The sequence below is a fragment of the Morus notabilis genome, unplaced genomic scaffold, assembly GCF_000414095.1.
Source record: "Morus notabilis unplaced genomic scaffold, ASM41409v2 Scaffold30, whole genome shotgun sequence".
NCBI lineage: Eukaryota > Viridiplantae > Streptophyta > Magnoliopsida > Rosales > Moraceae > Morus > Morus notabilis.
In genome coordinates this window covers 1-18,979 of record NW_010364435.1, presented here as the reverse complement: position 1 = coordinate 18,979, position 18,979 = coordinate 1, and the positions used below count along the sequence as shown (strand labels likewise).

Here is an 18,979-nt window from a genome sequence, read left to right as displayed (position 1 = left end):
AAAAAAATACAAAGAAAAAAAAAAAGGCTTTGGGAAAACCAATTTTTTCCCAAAAAAAAAAAAAAAAAAAAAAACTCAATTTATTAATTCGAGTGGTCTTCACGTAATCCTTTTTTTTTTTTTTCCTATTGAGTTCGATTTACGGTAAGACTTTTTATTAGTAGTGCATATTTTTTATTGTTAAATTTAATTAAAATCACATTAAAATAAAAATTTATACAAAATCACAATTTGTGATATAGATATAATAATTGAAAAATAAAAATCTACAGTAATTTATTTTCCAGGTCTTATTGTAAAAATATTTGTATTTTTCATATCAATAGATATTAGAAAAAAATAAAAAAGTTACAAATCTTTCCCTCAATGAGAAAAGGAGATTTCAACGGTAAGTCTTAAAAAAAATAAATTATTAGTAATTTTTTATTTTTGACTGTTAGAACTTAATTAAAATTGTATATTTTATGTATTTTTTTAATTTGATATAATTTTGATTATATTAAACAATCAGAAACAAGTGCTATCAATAGAAAACCCAACACGAAGGAGAAAAACAGTATAAGATAATCTCTCCCCCACAAAATGAGTATAAGTAAATCCTTGCTTGGTTCTTAATTAGTGAATCTGATAATGGCTGTAATTTCGCCAGATTTCCCAACACGTGCAATGCACGTTGTACACATGTGAACAGTGAAGTCATGGTCTCAAATCATACAACAATATTATATGGCTCTTCCTTATCCATTATGGCATAGAAATACATAAACTAGAGACAAATGACAGCTTACGCATAAGATATGGAAATATAAATATGTGCAATCAAAGCAAAACCTGCAAGCTTTCATTTAAAAATATATATCACATGGATTCTAATTAATAGTTGCCGCTGCTATCGCTACACAGCAAAAGAATCTGCAGTTTTTAATGTCTAATTACTCTTTCTAATTTTCTCTTTTCCTCTCATTTTTGAATTAATTAATGCAAAATGAAATAAGTACTAATAGCATGATTTGTTTTCTACATGTATTTGATTTTGCCAGGGATATGTGGGAGCACAAATTGTACAATAACATTCAAAGCAAATAACTAAAAATTTGTCTAGTAATGCTAAACTTATCTCAACAAGAGGGGTGACATTCCTCTAGAAATTGTTTTTTCCCCCTTTTTTTCCCATTTTCTTCTCTCTGGGAATATAGAGCTGTAAAAACTCAAATTATTGAAGTCACTGTAAATTGTATAGCTTGTGTGTAAAACCGTTTTTCTTTCCTCCCACACCCAGACTCTTGTATTTAAACTTGGCAACTTTGATGATTTTTGTTTTCTATATATAGTTAAAAGAAGAGATCGTTGGTGTTCTCACGCTCTCAATCAACGTCTATAAAAGGAATTAATCGGTCTCATTGATGTAATAATCAAGAGTCTAAATCTATTTTCTACTCGTTCACTACTAGGTTTCACTTATGCACACTGACCCAAATTTTTTTTTTTTTTTTTGTGGGGAGTCACAATAATGAGAAAGGGTTTAAAAAACACTACTAAAAAAACAGAGTTTTAATTGCCAAATCACATCGTTAAATTAAAAAAAAATGTGATTATTTAATATTAATTGTCGTTTATTAGAGTTGGAGTGATCTTTCGTGATCGTGCTGGTTGTGTTCTTAGTGCGGCGGCAGTTTGGATTGTAGATAAATACTCTTGGAATCTGGTCGAGTCTGCAGAAGTGGTTTTACTAATTGGGTGATCAAATCGGATGCGCTCAATGTCGTTAATGCAGTTCGAAGACCGGTTTCAAGAGTCTTGAAGCTTCTATAATTGAGGATGTTAAAGAAGTTATTTCTCAAGCTACTATGGATCTGTTTGCTACATTTCCTGATAAGGAAACTCTGTAGCACACAATTTGGTAAAATTTTGCTTGTACGTGTCTTGAGATGTTTTCTGGATTGATTCTCTGCTACATGTTATTGGCTTTTTTGTACTTGTTGATAAAAAAAAATAATTGAATAATAAAGTTAGCTTTTCTTTCAAAAATAAAAAAAATAAAAAGTTGTGTTAACCTTACTATATAAAATGCTATTTTTTTTTTCCTTAAAAAATCAAATGTAATAATAGTTTCCAACAAGTAGTCTTGTGTGGTTGGGTGAAATCCAACTCAGGGGACCATAAAGAATTTAAATTATGCCCTCTGAATTTTAGCCAAATACGATATTTGTTCTTACAATTTTTATAATTAAAAAAAATATTCCTCGTGTATTTAAACTATTTTAAAACCTCAATTTTTTTCTTATTAAAACGTAGTCCTATAAATGGGCAAATTGTGAAAATGAAATTAATACCTATTAACATGGTAAGTTAGATTGGTGGTCCTAGAGGTGTCAAATAGGCCGGGCCGTCCATGGACGGCCCGGCCCAGCCCGTAATAGTGCCTGCTTCGGCACGGCCCGGTTCGTTACTGTTACGGGCCGTGCCGGCACAGCACGTGTAATGGACTAATGCTGGGCCTCAACTTCTCAGCCCGCGGCCTAAGCACGTAGAGGCCCGCGGCACGGCCCTTATTCGGCCCGGCCCAAGCCCGCGAAACGGCCCACGAAGAAGCCCATTTCATTTGGTCCAGTGGGCCCTTCGCGGGCCCAACGTAACGTTCGGCACGTGATGGGCCCGCGAAGGGCCCAACGGAAAAAAACCGAATTTTAACCCAAAAATCCCCTATAAATACCCCTTAATTCCACCATAAATCCCACACAACAATTCACTCTCATCTTCTCATCTCACTCTCAGTCTATCTCTCAACTTGTCTCTTTGATTTTGATTCTAAGCTTTTTTCTCGTGTTAATTCATTTTCTAGTTCTTTCATTTACAAAGTTCAATCAAGTTCTATCAATTTCCAGAAAATGGCCTCACTAAATTTTCCTGATTTCACTGTTCTTCCTGAGCTTGGTGAGGAGACATTTTTTGAGGAAGAAATGATGCCTTCCAACGCCACCCCCACTGAACCAGAAAATGCTCCGGTGGATAATGCTTCAGTATACAACGAAGAAGTTGGAGAACGCAGCAGAGGAAAAAGACCGCGAACTTCTCCGGCATGGCAACATTTCGCCGAGGAGCCCCGACCAAATCCAAAATCAGGTGAGATGGAAATTCGTGTGGTATGTAAATATTGTAAAAAGCACTTTTCTAATAAAAATGGTGGGGGTACTGGTCATCTGGATAGACATTGGAAAATATGTCTACCGTTGCACCAAGGTGGGAGTGTGGACTCCCGCCAACAAACACTATCACTCACATCACATGGGTTACAAAATTTTACATACGATGCACAACGTGCTCGTGAGGCACTAGCTAAATTTCTAGCTAGTGCCGAATTGCCTCTTTCTTTTGCAGATGATGCCTCCTTCGAAGAATTCATCCAGACAGCCTTTTGCCCACAATTTAAACGGGTAAGTAGAAACACAACTCATTCTAATTGCATGAAAGTTTTTTATGCAATGAGGCAACCTCTTGTTGACAATTTTAGGACTTTTAATGCTACTGTGTCTTGCACTTCTGATCTGTGGGAGAGGTGTAATAAAATTAGATATTTATGTGTCACAGCGCACTACGTTGATGATGATTGGGTTTTACAAAAAATAATAATTGGTTTTCGTTTATGTCCATATCCTCATAACGCAACAGCTATTTTCAGTACAATAATGGAAATTTTTGGGTTTTATGGGATAGAAGATAAAGTTTTAACAATTACTTTTGATAATGCGTCAGCTAATACAGCTGCAATCAATCTGTTTAAACGTAGTTTGAAACCGGCATTTGGAGGGGAAATTTTTCATCAACGGTGTGCATGTCACATAATTAATTTAGTAGTTCAGGCAGGAATTGAACATATATCTGCTAATCTTACAAATATTAGAAAATCATTATCCTTCATATCTAGTTCTGGAGCTCGGCTTCAAGAATTCAAACAATATTGTAGGAACAGCCAGATGCGCCCAAGAAAGTTTCCAACTAACGTGAGACATAGGTGGAATTCAACATATTTAATGTTGAAGGCAGCACTCCCGTATTCACAGCTTATCACGACATACGGAGTAGATGGAACTGAATCATTGATGACTGCTACCGCATAGAATTTAAAAATAGATATGCAACTAAGTATTACTCACGCTAAGAAAATGTTAGAAAAAGTTTTTAGTTTGTATGAAGCAAAATATAGCACAGGTCAAAAAGAACGGAAAACTTCGTCGTCAACTACCAGTTCGGGGCCTAAAGGATCATCGTGGAGTTTCTTGAAGAAGAAAGAGAAAACGGCAGATCATCCTCAACACAAGCGTCTACAGAACTAGTCAAATATTTTGAAGCAAATTTTGTAATCGATGACGACAAACTAGACATCTTACAGTGGTGGAAGAGCAAGACAGATCGTTTTTCAACACTGTCCATAATAGCTCGTGACATTCTGACAACTCCATCGGAGCAAGCTTTTAGCGCAAGCAACCGAATTCTTGACGAGAAGAGAAGCAGAATGCATCCAGATATCTTGGAGGGACTAATGTGCGTTAAAGACTGGGAAGATGCCAGAAGATGAAAACAACAATACACAGATGATTCGATGCAAGAATATTTTTCTAACTTAGAAATAACAGAATCTTCTGGAAGCACTTAGATTTGTAATTTACTATTCCTAGCTACTGCACTCTTTTTTCCTTCGCTAAGGTTTTGTCCCGATCTCCCCACGGGTTTTACTTAGCAAGGTTTTTAACGAGGCAGTCATTTATGTGTACTCCTATTGCGTCAATTCAATAAAATCACATCTTTTGGGGCATTTGATATTTTTTTTAATTAAATTTAAAAAAAATACAAGGGCCGGGGCCGGCCCATGAAGGGCCTGGGCCCAGGCCCGGCCCTGGCCCTTATGGACTAGGGCCAAGGGCCTGGACCGGGCCTGAGTTTTTCTTCTCAGGCCTAGCCCAGGCACAACCCTGCACTATGCAGGGCCGTGCTAGGCACGGCCCAAGCCCGTGATGGGCCTGGGGTCAAGCGTGCCGTGCCGGCCCGGCACGGCACATTTGACAATACTAGGTGGTCCAGTCTCAGATCGAATCTCTCGCTCTCGTCGTCCGCATACTATTGGTTTGACATGGTTAGAAATTGATAGATTTTTATATTCTTTCAAATTCCCATTTATATTAGTATATAAAAATACAAGAAATATTTTTTGGGATTATCATAAATATAGACAAACATGATATTTAACTAAAACTGTTTAATTTTCTCGACTACAAAATGTTGAAAACTGCCAGGCTACTTTTATATTTCGACTAATGGGGTCCAACGAACAATTTCAAAATACAGACAACTCCTACGAATTCGAAGAGCTAATAATAACATTCTGTGAGCAAATTAATGTCGCAACAGATCTAGTAAATCTTGTTCCTAAGCAAGCTCTCTGTCATCAGTTGATTGAAATACCGGTTCCAAATGAGAAAAAAAAATATATGGAAATACAATAAAAATCAGTGCCCCGCCTAACTCCCTTACTGAAGGGATCTGAAAAAGAATTTCAACACATCGATAATGGTGTACAGAGAAATCAATCGATGCAGCAACATAAACCGGCCACATCATGATCTAGGTGTAGGTTTTGAAGTCCTAGCTCGAACAACACCCGGGTTTCTTGACAGCCGAGACATCTTTAGTGACGTCGATCTTCTCGCCTTTGGAAGGAACGGTGGAAGCTACATCGTTGCTGGTTTCCATGGCCTTCTTGCTCACAATGTGGTAAATCTGAGTGAGAACTTCGGCGAATGCGTTATCCACGTTGGTTGCTTCGAGTGCAGACGTTTCCATGAAGTAGAGGGATTCCTTCTCTGCGAAGGATTTCCCAACCTCAGTGGAGACTGCCACGAGGTGACGGAGATCGGATTTGTTACCGACGAGCATGACCACGATGTTGGGATACCAAAAGCGCACCCACAGCTCCTCGGTAGTAAGCACTTGTAATGGCTCGGTACCTGCACATTGCCAAATGCATTAAGTTATGGACTGTAAAATGCAACGAATTTCAATCAAAAGTAAAATTTCAATCAAAAGTAGAATTCGAAGAATCTACTTGTGTGACTATCAGGGCTCCTGTGACAGATCATGAGATCATGAGTTGGTTTAATTGTAAAACAGGACATCATGATTAAAACAATGCAACAACAATTTTTTGGGGTGAATTGGAGGAATAGCAATTGGTATTCAAATACACCAATTTTGTAGAAAAAAATAAGCTAATTTACACACAAAAATGGTATGGGTGAATAAGATTTCATAACTGGTACTTAGCCTAACTAACATCAATTCCTAGTCATCCCTTCAAAATTGAACTAATGGGCTGCGTAAACGTACAAAGGGCAGGGCTGGTGTGCAACTAAGGTTGTCTTCCAAATTCTTCTAAAGAATATTCCACTATGTTAGGATTTCTGTCACATGGAAAAGTTATCAATATCACAAATGATTGAAAAGTGATACTGCCATGAAAAAAAAAATGATGACGTATCATAGAAATAAAAGTTACCTTAATAGGGATGTGATATGGGACAAAAGTTTAGACCCTAGTGAAACTCAGAATTTCAAAACTTACACATTAATGGTCTTCAAGATAAAATTCGTTTGTGGGGTACAAGATTGCTCTAAATGATTTTATGCATTGAATCTTTAACACAAAAGCAAAAGACGTGGTTTTCCAAAACAGGGGCAAAATTAAGATTTACGCACTAACCCTTTTTTTCTACCAACATTTACACTCTATTTGGTAAGAGGGAAAGAAGAGAATGGAAAGAAAACATGTGAAAGAAAGAATATGTGAAGGATAGGAAGCAAGTTGATTTTCCTTTATGTTGTTTGGTATGATGAGGAAAGAAACTATTTTACCAATTATTTAACATAAATTTAGCTTTAAAATAGGGACAAAAAATTTATTTTAGTCATCAATGGGTGGATTTGAGTTTTCCAACTAATATTGGAGAGATAAAAATTAGTGCGCCCCACTACAATTTTTATCCATCCTATTTTCCTTTATGTCCTCTCTTCCTTCTTTCCAAACAATCTACTATATCATTTTCCATCTAATAATCCCTCCACGGCTCCACCACATCCTTCCTTCCTCTTTTCCATCATACCAAACATAGCATTAGGAATTTGGAACAACATACTTTGAAGAAACTTTTTTCCTAACCTTTTGTCTACTTGTTTTTGGTGTCAGGTCAGTAGAATGGTAAAGGACAAAATCTGATAAATGGACTCTAAATAAACTATACAGATTTGGATATGGCTACTCAAACCACGAAATTATATCAAAATTGAATGACTAAGTTCCTCCAATACAGCAGTACTCCCAACAAAACCTGAACACTTGTCAGAGCATTTGTTTTGCTATGGCCGTAACATTCATCATAGTTTCCTTCTAAATTTCTAATACAGAAAGAAGTCATACTAGTTTGCATTCCTCGTGCAAATTCTTTTTCAAGATAAAACACTTTTTCAAGTAATTCCCAAATCAGAATTCAGTTCTTCATATAAACATAAGTATTATTAGACTACAAACTAGCAATTTTGTGATAAATCTAACCGCCGTCATAACTAAAAAAGAGAGCTACCTCCACAAGGACATAACATAATACTAATTACTTCGCTAACAGCCCAATAATACCAGCAAATTGGACAAGGTTACGATACACCCTCCATTTATGAAAGAACATATGTATTAGAAGTGACTACTACAACCAGCTAGCACATTAAATGACTGACTTCCAAATACTGTAGACTCTAAAAGACCATACCAACTCCCTACATGATAATATTTAGTTTACCAACAATGCAATAGGCAAATAATGATTTTGAGGCAAGCAAACATTCATCAGAGATTCAGAAATAAGATCCAAATACTACGGTTTTAGACCAACTTAGCACAAATCAAACGCCAATTTACTAAGAAGTTCCCAAGCCCAATACAACACGATTTCATAGATGCTCCTAGGGGAAGATATAAACAAGAGTACATGGAGTGTCAACAAACTCATTTCAAAAATGGCTTGAAACTATTATAGCAAGTTCTATATGCTAGTAAAGATTTATTTATTATTTGAAAAGAAGCAAAACGTCAATAAAAAAACATGGGAAGTAAAAAGGAACACCACCTGAGAGGATAGGGAGTCCTCCAACTAAAACAAAAGGAAAAAAGACTACATAACGAGATTCTGTTAGATACCAAAACGTACATCTGGAATAATTATAAGATGATTAATGGGTTTATAAGCTTTAACACCAATTGTTAGGAACCCATTCCGTAAAACTCATCCTTGCAAAAGCGGCATTTAAAAGGAGGGGACCCAAGAGCTCATAACCCACTAATCATTTTATAATTATTCCATGCAAGGCTTTTGGTATCTCATAGATTCCATAACCACACTGACATACAAAAATTACAAAAATATTCGTCCCTCATACAGCCATATAGCAACTCAAAATTTCACGTTCTTCTACATTCCACACAAACAAAGTCTTCGAATATCCTTCTATTTTGTGCTCACCAGAATGACTAACACAAACCCCAAAATAGCATAATTCTAGTAAAAGAACGCCAACAAAAGGGAATCCTCCGATGGCAAACATCCCACTGCCAAGATCTAGAACTGACCAAGTATATGTACTTGGACAAATGGACATGAGAAACTGCAATCTCTCTGCTCCTAGCCATCAGTGTACTTAATTAAAAGACTCGGATACAGTACCAATCTAAGCACAAAGAGAAGGTCAACAAGAGCATAGTTATTTAGTTGTCCCCCAATTGCATTCGCTTTAGATTTTGTGCATTACACTAAAATAGAGAAAATGCAATCTTAAAATGCCACAAAAATTGAAAAAAACGTGCAATACAACAAACTTATGGAAATACAACCATCCCAAGTAACTAACTAAACTGCAGTTAATCTCCGAAGAAAGACAAGATTATAGCAATGCATTATGATTTATGAACCTAACAAGACCAGATGTGAAACTAGAACAATGAAAGTATTTGGTATGACTGTTAAACTCATATTGGTTTTTGCTGAGATTATTTCTAGTGAACACGCGAAAATCCCCATAATCTCGGAGAAAACATCAAGATCTACCACTTCCTTCCCAAAACAAAGCTTGATCCGCCTTTAGTTAAGATAATCAAAAGAAAACAAATCAAATCTACATGCATAAACAAACCCCAAACACTTGGAAAAAAAAAAACCAGTCGCGAAAATCTTCGTGAGTTCAAAATTTCTCCCAGATCTCCTAAACCAAACCCATTTATGTAATCCAGTGAACTATCGCCAAATCAAACACCTTATAAAATTCTCAGCAACCAAACAGCACAAAAGAAGAAAGGGAAAAGTAGTAGACCTTTCTTGGCCAGCGGTGTCCCAAATCTGGGCCTTGACGACTTTGGAATCGACAGTTAAGCTCCGAGTGGCGAACTCAACGCCGATGGTGGACTTGGACTCGAGGCTGAACTCGTTCCGGGTGAATCTGGAGAGCAAATTTGATTTTCCGACGCCGGAATCTCCGATCAGAACCACCTTGAACAGGTAATCGTAATCGTCCTCAGCTCTGTACCCAGCCATTTCCGCTTTAACCAAACTCTCTCAGAGGAAGAAGCTGAGAGACAGTCCACTGATGTTTTTTCACTAGTTTTGTAATTGTAGTTTGTGGATCTCCCTCTTTGTTTGGTGTTTGGGTTTTATGGTTATGTATTTTGTTTTTCAATTTTTTTTTTAATTTTGTAATTTTGCTTTTTAAAGGCGTGAGTTGGAAAAGTTGAGACTTCTTTCTGTCTCCTGGCTGTCTGTCCGTCTGTCTCTTCAGTCTCCACTAAATGCGTTGAGCTCAGTATGACTGTTCATGGGTTGGGTTAGTGGGAAATAGAATTTTTTTTTTCTTGTCTCAAAGAGTGCGGGTTACATATATTTAGCCTTAATGATGTTAAAAAAATTTCACAACTCAATGATGTTCGGGTTGGGTTGGGGCGGTGCGGGGTGGGTTGGGTGGTCGGTTTCAACATTAAAAAAATCAAAGACTTAAAGTTCAATATAATATTCAAACTTCATCATTAAATAGAAATAGCAACCATCCTTATCAGTCCGGTGAGAGAGCACCGGAGAAAGTGGGTAAGACGGCGGTCGAGATGACTAAGCAATGAGGAGAGAGTTATGAGGGGGTTCATATGAGAGGAAGAAGAGGGCAAACTGAAAAGGAAGAGGCAAGAAGAGGGACCGAGAATGAGATTGTGAACCCTAATGTTAGTGAGCCTAAGGTAGAACTTGAGCAGTTCGGCTTGGGCCGAAAGCTTGAGGGTATGTTGTGCGGGTTGAGTTGGGGATTGCGGGTTGTTATGGGCCCAACCCGCAATCCGCCCCAACACACTTCGGCCCAGAGGTCTAATGGGCCGAAAATTTAAAAATAATACTGCGGGTTGCTTTTTTCGGCTTGGGTTGGGGTGAGGTGGGTTGGGTTTGCGGGTTGTTCGAATTTATGAACAGCCCTAGAGCTCGGAGCCGCATTTTTCTTTTAAATTTTTTTTTTTTTTTGCCAATTCTATAGGAATGTCCTTGATTAGAGAATAGATGGGTAGTCATTGTTTAAGAGCTTTCTCTGTTTGTCCCCGTAGATTATTAATAATTTTTTATTTTTTAATCGTTAAATTTATATTATAATTTATTTATTATATATTTATTTAATTTAATATGATTTTAATTAAATTTAACAGTTAAAATTAAAACTGTAAGACACATTATTAGAAAAACTTATTCACTTTTATATATATTTTGAGTTTATTAAGAAGGAAAATAGAATTTATCTAAATCATCTCCCTACGGGTAATTCCCATTATTCACATAATAATGGATCTCACTTATCCACTTTATGCTTACATAAATATAGAATTTTGTTATATTTTGAATCATTACACATATTTTTACCTTCAAATTCTTTCAACATCTCGTTTTCCTCTACTTTTTCCTTGATTTTTCTCACTATATGTTGATTTGCGCTTTTATATATTGTATGTTGAACAATAATTTTGGGGGTGTGTTAAAGTATTAAAATTATTGTTGACCCACCTCTTAATAGTTTAAGCTTTTGGGATGAATTGGTAAACTAACATGGTATCAGAGCGGGAGGTCTTGAGTTCAAACCCCCGTAGTTGCACTATTTATCTCTATTTAAATTGTCATCATGTTTTCTCACTATATGTTGATTTGCGCTTTTATATATTGTATGTTGAACAATAATTTTGGGGGTGTGTTAAAGTATTAAAATTATTGTTGACCCACCTCTTAATAGTTTAAGCTTTTGGGATGAATTGGTAAACTAACATGGTATCAGAGCGGGAGGTCTTGAGTTCAAACCCCCGTAGTTGCACTATTTATCTCTATTTAAATTGTCATCATGTGTTGGGTCTTTAATATATCTTGGGCTTAAATATTCACGTGTTGGGCTTTTTAATTAATTTACCCACTGTTCAGCCCACACGTGAGGGGAAGTATTAAAGTATTAAACTATTATTGATCTACTTTTTAATAGCTTAAGTTTTTAGGATGAATCGGTAAACTAACGGGTTCGTGACTACCGCATGGCATGGTACAGATTCGGTGTGGATAACGTACTCTTTTTTGAGCTGTTTAATTGAGTATCAACGGTCCTAGATCATGATTCATAGAAAGAAAAATAAACACTACCACAGTTTTTCTAATCATTGCCCTCGCCACCTCACTCACCGAGCTCTGAAGCTTTTCAGATTTGGAGTTGCCAGTGATGTTCTCACTAAAGGTGACAAAATAGATGCGTTCTCCTCTTTTTTTTTTCTTTAATTTTTAAATTTTTTAGGTAGAGTGAATTTGATTGGGTGCAATCAAGTGTATTTTTGTCTTGACGGGATAATATTATCTTAAGCATGTAATTTTTCAAACGGTTGAAAATCTTCGTTATCAATACCGTATAAGAAGCCTTGGTATGTTAGCATTTTCTTAATTTTTGAGGTATTAAGACTTTGTTCACTTCGCGAATTTGAATTTTTAATTCAAGTTGAGATGTGACATTTTTTGAAGACTTTTTACTGTAACAGAAAAAGTTAGATGTGACATTTTCTGATAACTTTTTACTATAAAAACCTAAAATTAAAAACTCGAATCGATAAAATGAACAAGGCCTAAAAGTGCAATTAATTACCCAAGTTCCCAAGCCCGAGCTCCTATGTCCAAAACTCCCAAAACCAAGCTTCCAAGCACAAACCTCTTGATCCCAAGCACCTGAGCCAAAAGTTCCCGAGCCCACTATCTAAGCTCATATTCGGCCGAAAAGTGAAAATTTAAAAGTCACGTAATGTCATTAAGTAGAGCAATAGATGATAATTGAAAACATTAAATAGTCAAGGATTAATACACATAGATAGTTTCCTTATACATAAAAATAATAATAAAACTCTCAAATTAGTGGAAGAATAAGTTCCTTCAATTCTAATGTATTCTAAATCCTCTCAAATTGAGAGGAACAATTGGAGACACAATTTTCAATACAAAACCTTAAGGTAATTACACCAAATTTCGACTTTCACCAAGTTGATTTTTAATTTTAATCTGTTGTTTGAAGATGTTGATTTAGTGTTGGAAGAAATTGTACTCCTACATATGTTTCCAATTTGTCAATTTGTTATCTGATTTCTTATTTGGGGTGTGGCTTTGTTTGAGATTGAAAATTTGGTTTCGAGATTCAAAATTCTCTCCTTAAAAAAAAAACAAAACAAAACAAAAAACAAAAACAAAACAAAATTCTATAGATTATGCATACGAACTTGCTAAAAGGTAAGGAAACGAGGACTATATGTCACTATTTATTGTCATCGGAGGTCGAGATCATATAAAAAATTTAAGAATGTTTATTATTTCCATATTTTTCTATCTATTGAATCACTAAAATACATTTTTATCCTTATAAAAACAACATTCTCTAAAAGCGAAAAAAGTTAAATATAATATAAATTGAAAATGAGAAAAAATAGCAACAAAAAAAAAAGAATTATGCAAAACTCTATACAAATCATTCACTCCCTATCTTCTTTAATATTTATACATATTTCGTCTTTTTTTTTTTTTTTGTGATTAAGACAGTTCCATAAAAACCCCTGCATTCTTTGAAATATGACAATTCTTGTAGAAAATATAGATTAACGTGAATGAAGAAACATACCAAAGACTTTTTTGGGGTAATTATTGGATCTTGTTTATGATAGTCCTAATATTTTGACCATTTTTGATAATTTGATAATTTAATTTAGTTTTTTATGTGTTTATCTCTTGATTTCACGAGTTAATTTTAATGAATTACATGTCCAATGATGGAGATGACCAATGATACGTATTGATTTGAGAATCACTTTGGCACATTACTATATTACCAATAGCAATCTAATAGGCTATTATGACAATTAGTGCCGGAGATTAAAAAACAAAAAGATTTATGGGAACTTTACAGGAATGTCAGAATTTCAAGATTTGGATTGAGTTATGTCCAAGAAAAAACTAATTGCAAAAACTTTTATGACATGTCTAGGATTATATTTTTAAATTCCAAATATATCCTTAAGACTGAATAGTATCCCGCTGTAATACCGGCGGTATCCACGTAAATACTGGTATCCGAACATGATACCAAATTACCAATCGATATCTACTACAATGCCGGCCGGTATCCACCAATAACGGCGGCACTACTACCGTTCTCATCGCTGGAACACTTAAAAAATACAAAAATTACAAGCACAGAGCAGGGAAAAAAAAAAAAACCACAAACAATTAGGAGAAAAAACAGAGGACAGCTCCATCGTGGTGGAGAGCTGCAACAATGATGAGATATATCTCAGCTCACGGAGGAGATCTCTACGAATCTTCTCTCTTATATTGCATGAAGGAGACGAAGAGACATGGTTTGTACAAATATGGAACCACAGCACTCAAGGAGCTCGATCGTCTTCGTGTTGAGATCACCATAGTTTGAAGGAATCAACGTCGATGCGAAGAGGGGAGAGAAGAGTGGTGGAGAGGGAACGTTGTTTATTGATGATTCGCGAAGTTTTACAACAAAAAACGACGTGGAGCTCGTCAACGATGATTTGCTCTACGACGGCAAGGCTTGTATAGCGTTTAAACTAGGGCGAGAGAATGTAAGAGGAGAGAGAGGAGTGTGGTGGCTAGAGAAGGTGAAGAGGGAGAGAGAGAAAAAAAGAACCTAATCCTAGTACAAGGTTATTTGTTATGCCACAGTTAAAAAGTTGAATGTTTAATCCACGCCTAAAAACCAAGTCAAATACGCTAAATATCTCGAAAACGGCTATATAATCTATCAGATTACTAGTCGTTTTCTAGTATATTACTCTGGCAGGTGGTCACTGTTATTTTTGACAACATAATCCAGTAGAGAACTAGTATCTCATGAATACTAATAGTAATCTAGTAGGGAATTCTAGAACTGACAATATCCGCGAAAATTTCGATGAAACACAATTTGTTTGTAGGTTTTCTGGAGGAGAAGAATTCTAATCTTACTTTCAATTAACGAAACTATCCCATAAAAAGTTGTTCGATTTTCGATTATGTCATTTAGGTGTCAATTCAAGATCAAACCAAACCGATCATTTACATACAAGTATACGACATATATATATATATATATATATATATATTTTAAGATTAGTAAACTAGTGGCTTACTTTGTACAATAGTTCGGTTACCATGCCCAGTGGGCCCAGAAAACTGATCAGAACCAACCACCAATGGTAGTTGTTCATGTCCTAGGTTCGGCTAGCAGTTTCGTATTTTCTCAAACTGATCGGTCGGTTTCAATCACTAACCAATAAGAAATTTTTTGTGGGTTTTGCACTCACGAACTTTCTCATCCTTTATTAAATTTGTATATTCTTTATCCGGACATAATTTGATGTGATCACAAGTTCAAAACTCAAGACTCGAGCAAAGAATTATAAAATGCATTGACAATCTCTTGGTTATGAGAAAATCTACTCCATATAGCAATCTTGTGATGTGAGTTCCTAAAAAATGATTGTTGATGCTACAATTTAGACCAAAAGGTCGATTGGATTTGTGCCATTATTAGAAATTCAAACAGTACGCTAATATCTGCTCAATCCAAAAATTGAAGGCTATTTATCACCAAGAGATGCAAAGACCAAAGCTTTGAGCCTCGGCAGTTGGCTTAGGATGGAGGGTTGGTTAAGCTCCCGTCTATTTTACAGGTTAGTTCAATTTAATTCAGTTTGAACAGTGAGCATAGTTTGAATTCATGTTTAGTAAGTAGGCAATTCAAATTATATTTCTCGTTTGAACTGAGTTAAACTGTCCAATTTAGAGTCTAATTCTGCCTAAAGTTCAACCGTTCAAATTATTTTTAAACAGTAAAAAGATGTCTACTCTCTCTGCTTTTCACACTACCGAACACAAATTCAAATTTTATTCCCTGTTCAAACTAAAATTTTAACTGCACATGTAAATGTTAATTCAAACTACAATTTAAACCACTCAGTTTAAATTTTTCTAAAAATGTTTAAATCAATAAAATTCAAACCAGCGAACTAAATACGACATAAATCTTTAAGCCGTGAAGGTGGATGCATTGCAAGTCTTTCGGGCGATAGAATCCAAGTATCCTAGCAGTAATTATGAATTTGGTAGTCTATTAATGTGTAGATATATTTAGTTTGTTATCTTTTGTTTCAAGTGTACTACTTAATTAAGAGTGTGATTTTAATGGTTACTTTAATATTTATTTATCAGTGGGTATTTTTGTTCTAACGGTAAGATATTGACTTGTACAGTTGTAATAAATTAGATAGTTAACTAAAAAAATTATGATAATTAATGAAATCGGATTCTTACCACGACACATTATTAAATTTTTATATTTAATAGGTCACCATCATGAAAAAAATAACCATTGAAAACTCGTCCACGTGGTTAAACACATGTGGTTAGAAAAGCTTTATTAAGTAGCTCGTGATTTTAACTAAACATGCTTTGAAGGTAAATAATCATGAATTAGTTTGGTTCAAGAATTCTCTTCCAATCAGGGAATTTGTTATTGTACCTGACTCTTTACTTCATTGATAACAATTTTTTTTTCTCCTCAAAATAACAGAAAAAAATGGTTATCTCTTATTTATTTCTTTTCTTGATTTTTTGGGCTCTGAATCTAGTTCTTAACATTGAATGAAACCTTTCGTACTTTCACTTTTTATCTTGGCAATTTCGATCAACCAACTATCGATTTGGACAACATTATTATTGTATTGGCCCTTTGGAAGTTTCTAGAGCAATTTGCATATGAAAATAAAAGATGACCAGTCTTGGACCACTGATGTTGATTGAATTCATGCTTTTTAATGGTTCATGATCAACAAATAAGGGATCAATTTACCCGACCAAGTTGGAGAATGCACCACATTTGCCTTCTTTATCTTTTCTTTTCTTTGATTTTTTTTTTTTTTTCAACTTAACAAAGAAAAAATTATTTTTGCGTAAAATTCATCACTTAACGTTCCGGTGCAATTTCTTTTCCATTTCTCATTACTACTATGAGGTTAAGTGAAAAAAACAAAAGTATCTCAGTGACAGGCTGTTATAATTTTGGTGAAAAGAATATGAAATTAAGCTACATGGCTTTTAGCCTATGAAGGAAGAGAAAGAAAAGAACAAAAAAAAGATGTAAAAATCATAAGATGCACTAGTGACTTGTATCATACAAGTTTTTTTTATTTTTTATTTTTATTTTTTATTTTTGTGAGTTAAGTTCAAATTTGACCCTTAAAAATAAGCCTGCTTTATTTTTCTTCCTACGCAACCTAAAATAGAACACATTTTTCTTTCAAGCTAATATAACTTACAACTTTAATACTTTCATGATTGAGACGTCCTCTTTTTTAACGATTTTAATCACTTATAGTCACGTGACTAGTCGGTGATGACAGGAAATTTTTAAGCGATTTTTATCACGTGTTAATCACCTGAAAAGCAAACGTGATTAAAATCATGAAAAAATTTACAGCACAACAACGGAAGTAGTCAAGTTACAACTTACTGATAATAGGCATTTTCAATTGGTGGGAGCAAAATGAGACAACCCCTATTTTTCAGGGGCAAAAATTTGGAATTAACCTTCTTTTAGGGAATTTATCTTATACATATACGTTAGTTGCTTATTTTTATTTATTTATTTATTTTTCTCAAATGTTGGTGGGTTCTATTGTGACATTCAATAATGAAAATATCTGTATTGGAAAAAATTTCAGTACTCTATATTTAAAGAGTATAGATAAAAATAAAGATACCGGTGAAAATTTTTTTAAAAAAGTAATGGGAAACTATGGATATTTATTTCAAAATTGATGTAAATTATTTTTTATATTTTGGAATGTGAAAAGCATTAAAAGATACAATAAAAAAAATTACGTAACACCTTCATCCACATAATAAGTTAGAAGCTCAATATCAAAATAAAGTTCTATAAAAGAAAAAAAAAAAGTTTTATAATGCTCAAATCTGATTGGGATTTTGCTGTAATTTCAAGCAATATTGTTACAATAACATGTAAATTTACAAAGTGTAAAAACATGCAAGGTGACAAAAATCTAGTATATTATTTAGCCAGTAAAACGCTGATTGTCCGATTGTTTACAAGAAAAAAAAAAGTTTTATAATGCTCAAATCTGATTGGGATTTTGCTGTAATTTCAAGCAATATTGTTACAATAACATGTAAATTTACAAAGTGTAAAAACATGCAAGGTGACAAAAATCTAGTATATTATTTAGCCAGTAAAACGCTGATTGTCCGATTGTTTACAATTTTTTTTGAAAGTTTTTTATAGTTCTCCAATATTTTTTGAAATTTTGTAAAAAATAAAAGTTTGTTTCAAAATTGTCGGAAATTTTGTTGCACCTAAATATTTTGGGACTTCAAAAATTTCAAAATGTAGGTAGAAATAGTTCGTGAATATACTTCCTATATACTTTTGCAGTAAATGTGATTTACAATTGGGTCACGAATAAGGACGTTCCTTTTTTACCTTTCGGGTGAAAATGTTTCTGAGAAACATAAAACATGAGAAATGATAGTACTGGTGGCAAGATATCTTAGGTAAAAGAGCAGCAGATCTAGCGGGAATATATAATGCTCCACCGTAAAAAACAAAAGTAATTAAGGTTGTTTGTCAATGTCTCTAGAAAAAAAAAAAAAAATTAAGAGGATATTTGTAAGATTTAATATTCCTTTGTTACTAAAAGCTCTTCTATCCAATGTACAAACTACACAGAATCATTTCATGAAGAGGCGTTATATGCAATGGTAGAATTCTCTCAATCGACAAGTTCATGACAGTATGTTGGGAAGATTTACCCGAAAAATCTGAACGAGTTTACTGTATAGTTACTGTAAGGTCTGTTTTATACGCATGTGTTATAACACTTTCAGTAACACTAGTGATTAATATTTATTTTTAAATTCAGTAATAAATAACTAAACGTACAGAAAATAATACTGAACAAATAAAGAACACTAGAAAATGGTATCGCAGTTCGGTTAAACAACCTACTCCGCGGGGCCACTAAGATAGAATGATTACAAACACTTCTTAGTCTTATACATTCAAAGACTCACTCATTGATGATGTCGCCGCTATGATGAATCTTCTTAATAGCATTGTCCAGCGAGCACTGCTTGAGGCAAAAGCTTCGGTTGGCAGTCAGCGAGCACCACTACGCGGCGAACTCCCTTTATTTGGCAGTACGGTTCCCCCTAAAAACTTATAATTTTTCTTCCGAAGAATGATCTTGAATAAACTCTCAAGACTCACTAAATTCACAAACTCTTTTATGAAATTCTCTCTATAAAACTCATTGCTTCAAATATTG

At 34.6% G+C, this 18,979-nt stretch overlaps 1 protein-coding gene across 1 annotated transcript; it reads right to left on the bottom strand.

Moving 5' to 3' along the window:
* Positions 1-5,277: 5,277 nt before the first annotated feature.
* Positions 5,278-9,739, bottom strand: LOC21384551 (ras-related protein RABA1c). Its single transcript, XM_024171169.1, is given in 3 exon segments — positions 5,278-5,947; positions 5,949-6,002; positions 9,409-9,739. Coding segments are annotated over 3 exon segments (582 nt in total). The 5' UTR covers positions 9,630-9,739; the 3' UTR covers positions 5,278-5,640.
* Positions 9,740-18,979: the final 9,240 nt, after the last annotated feature.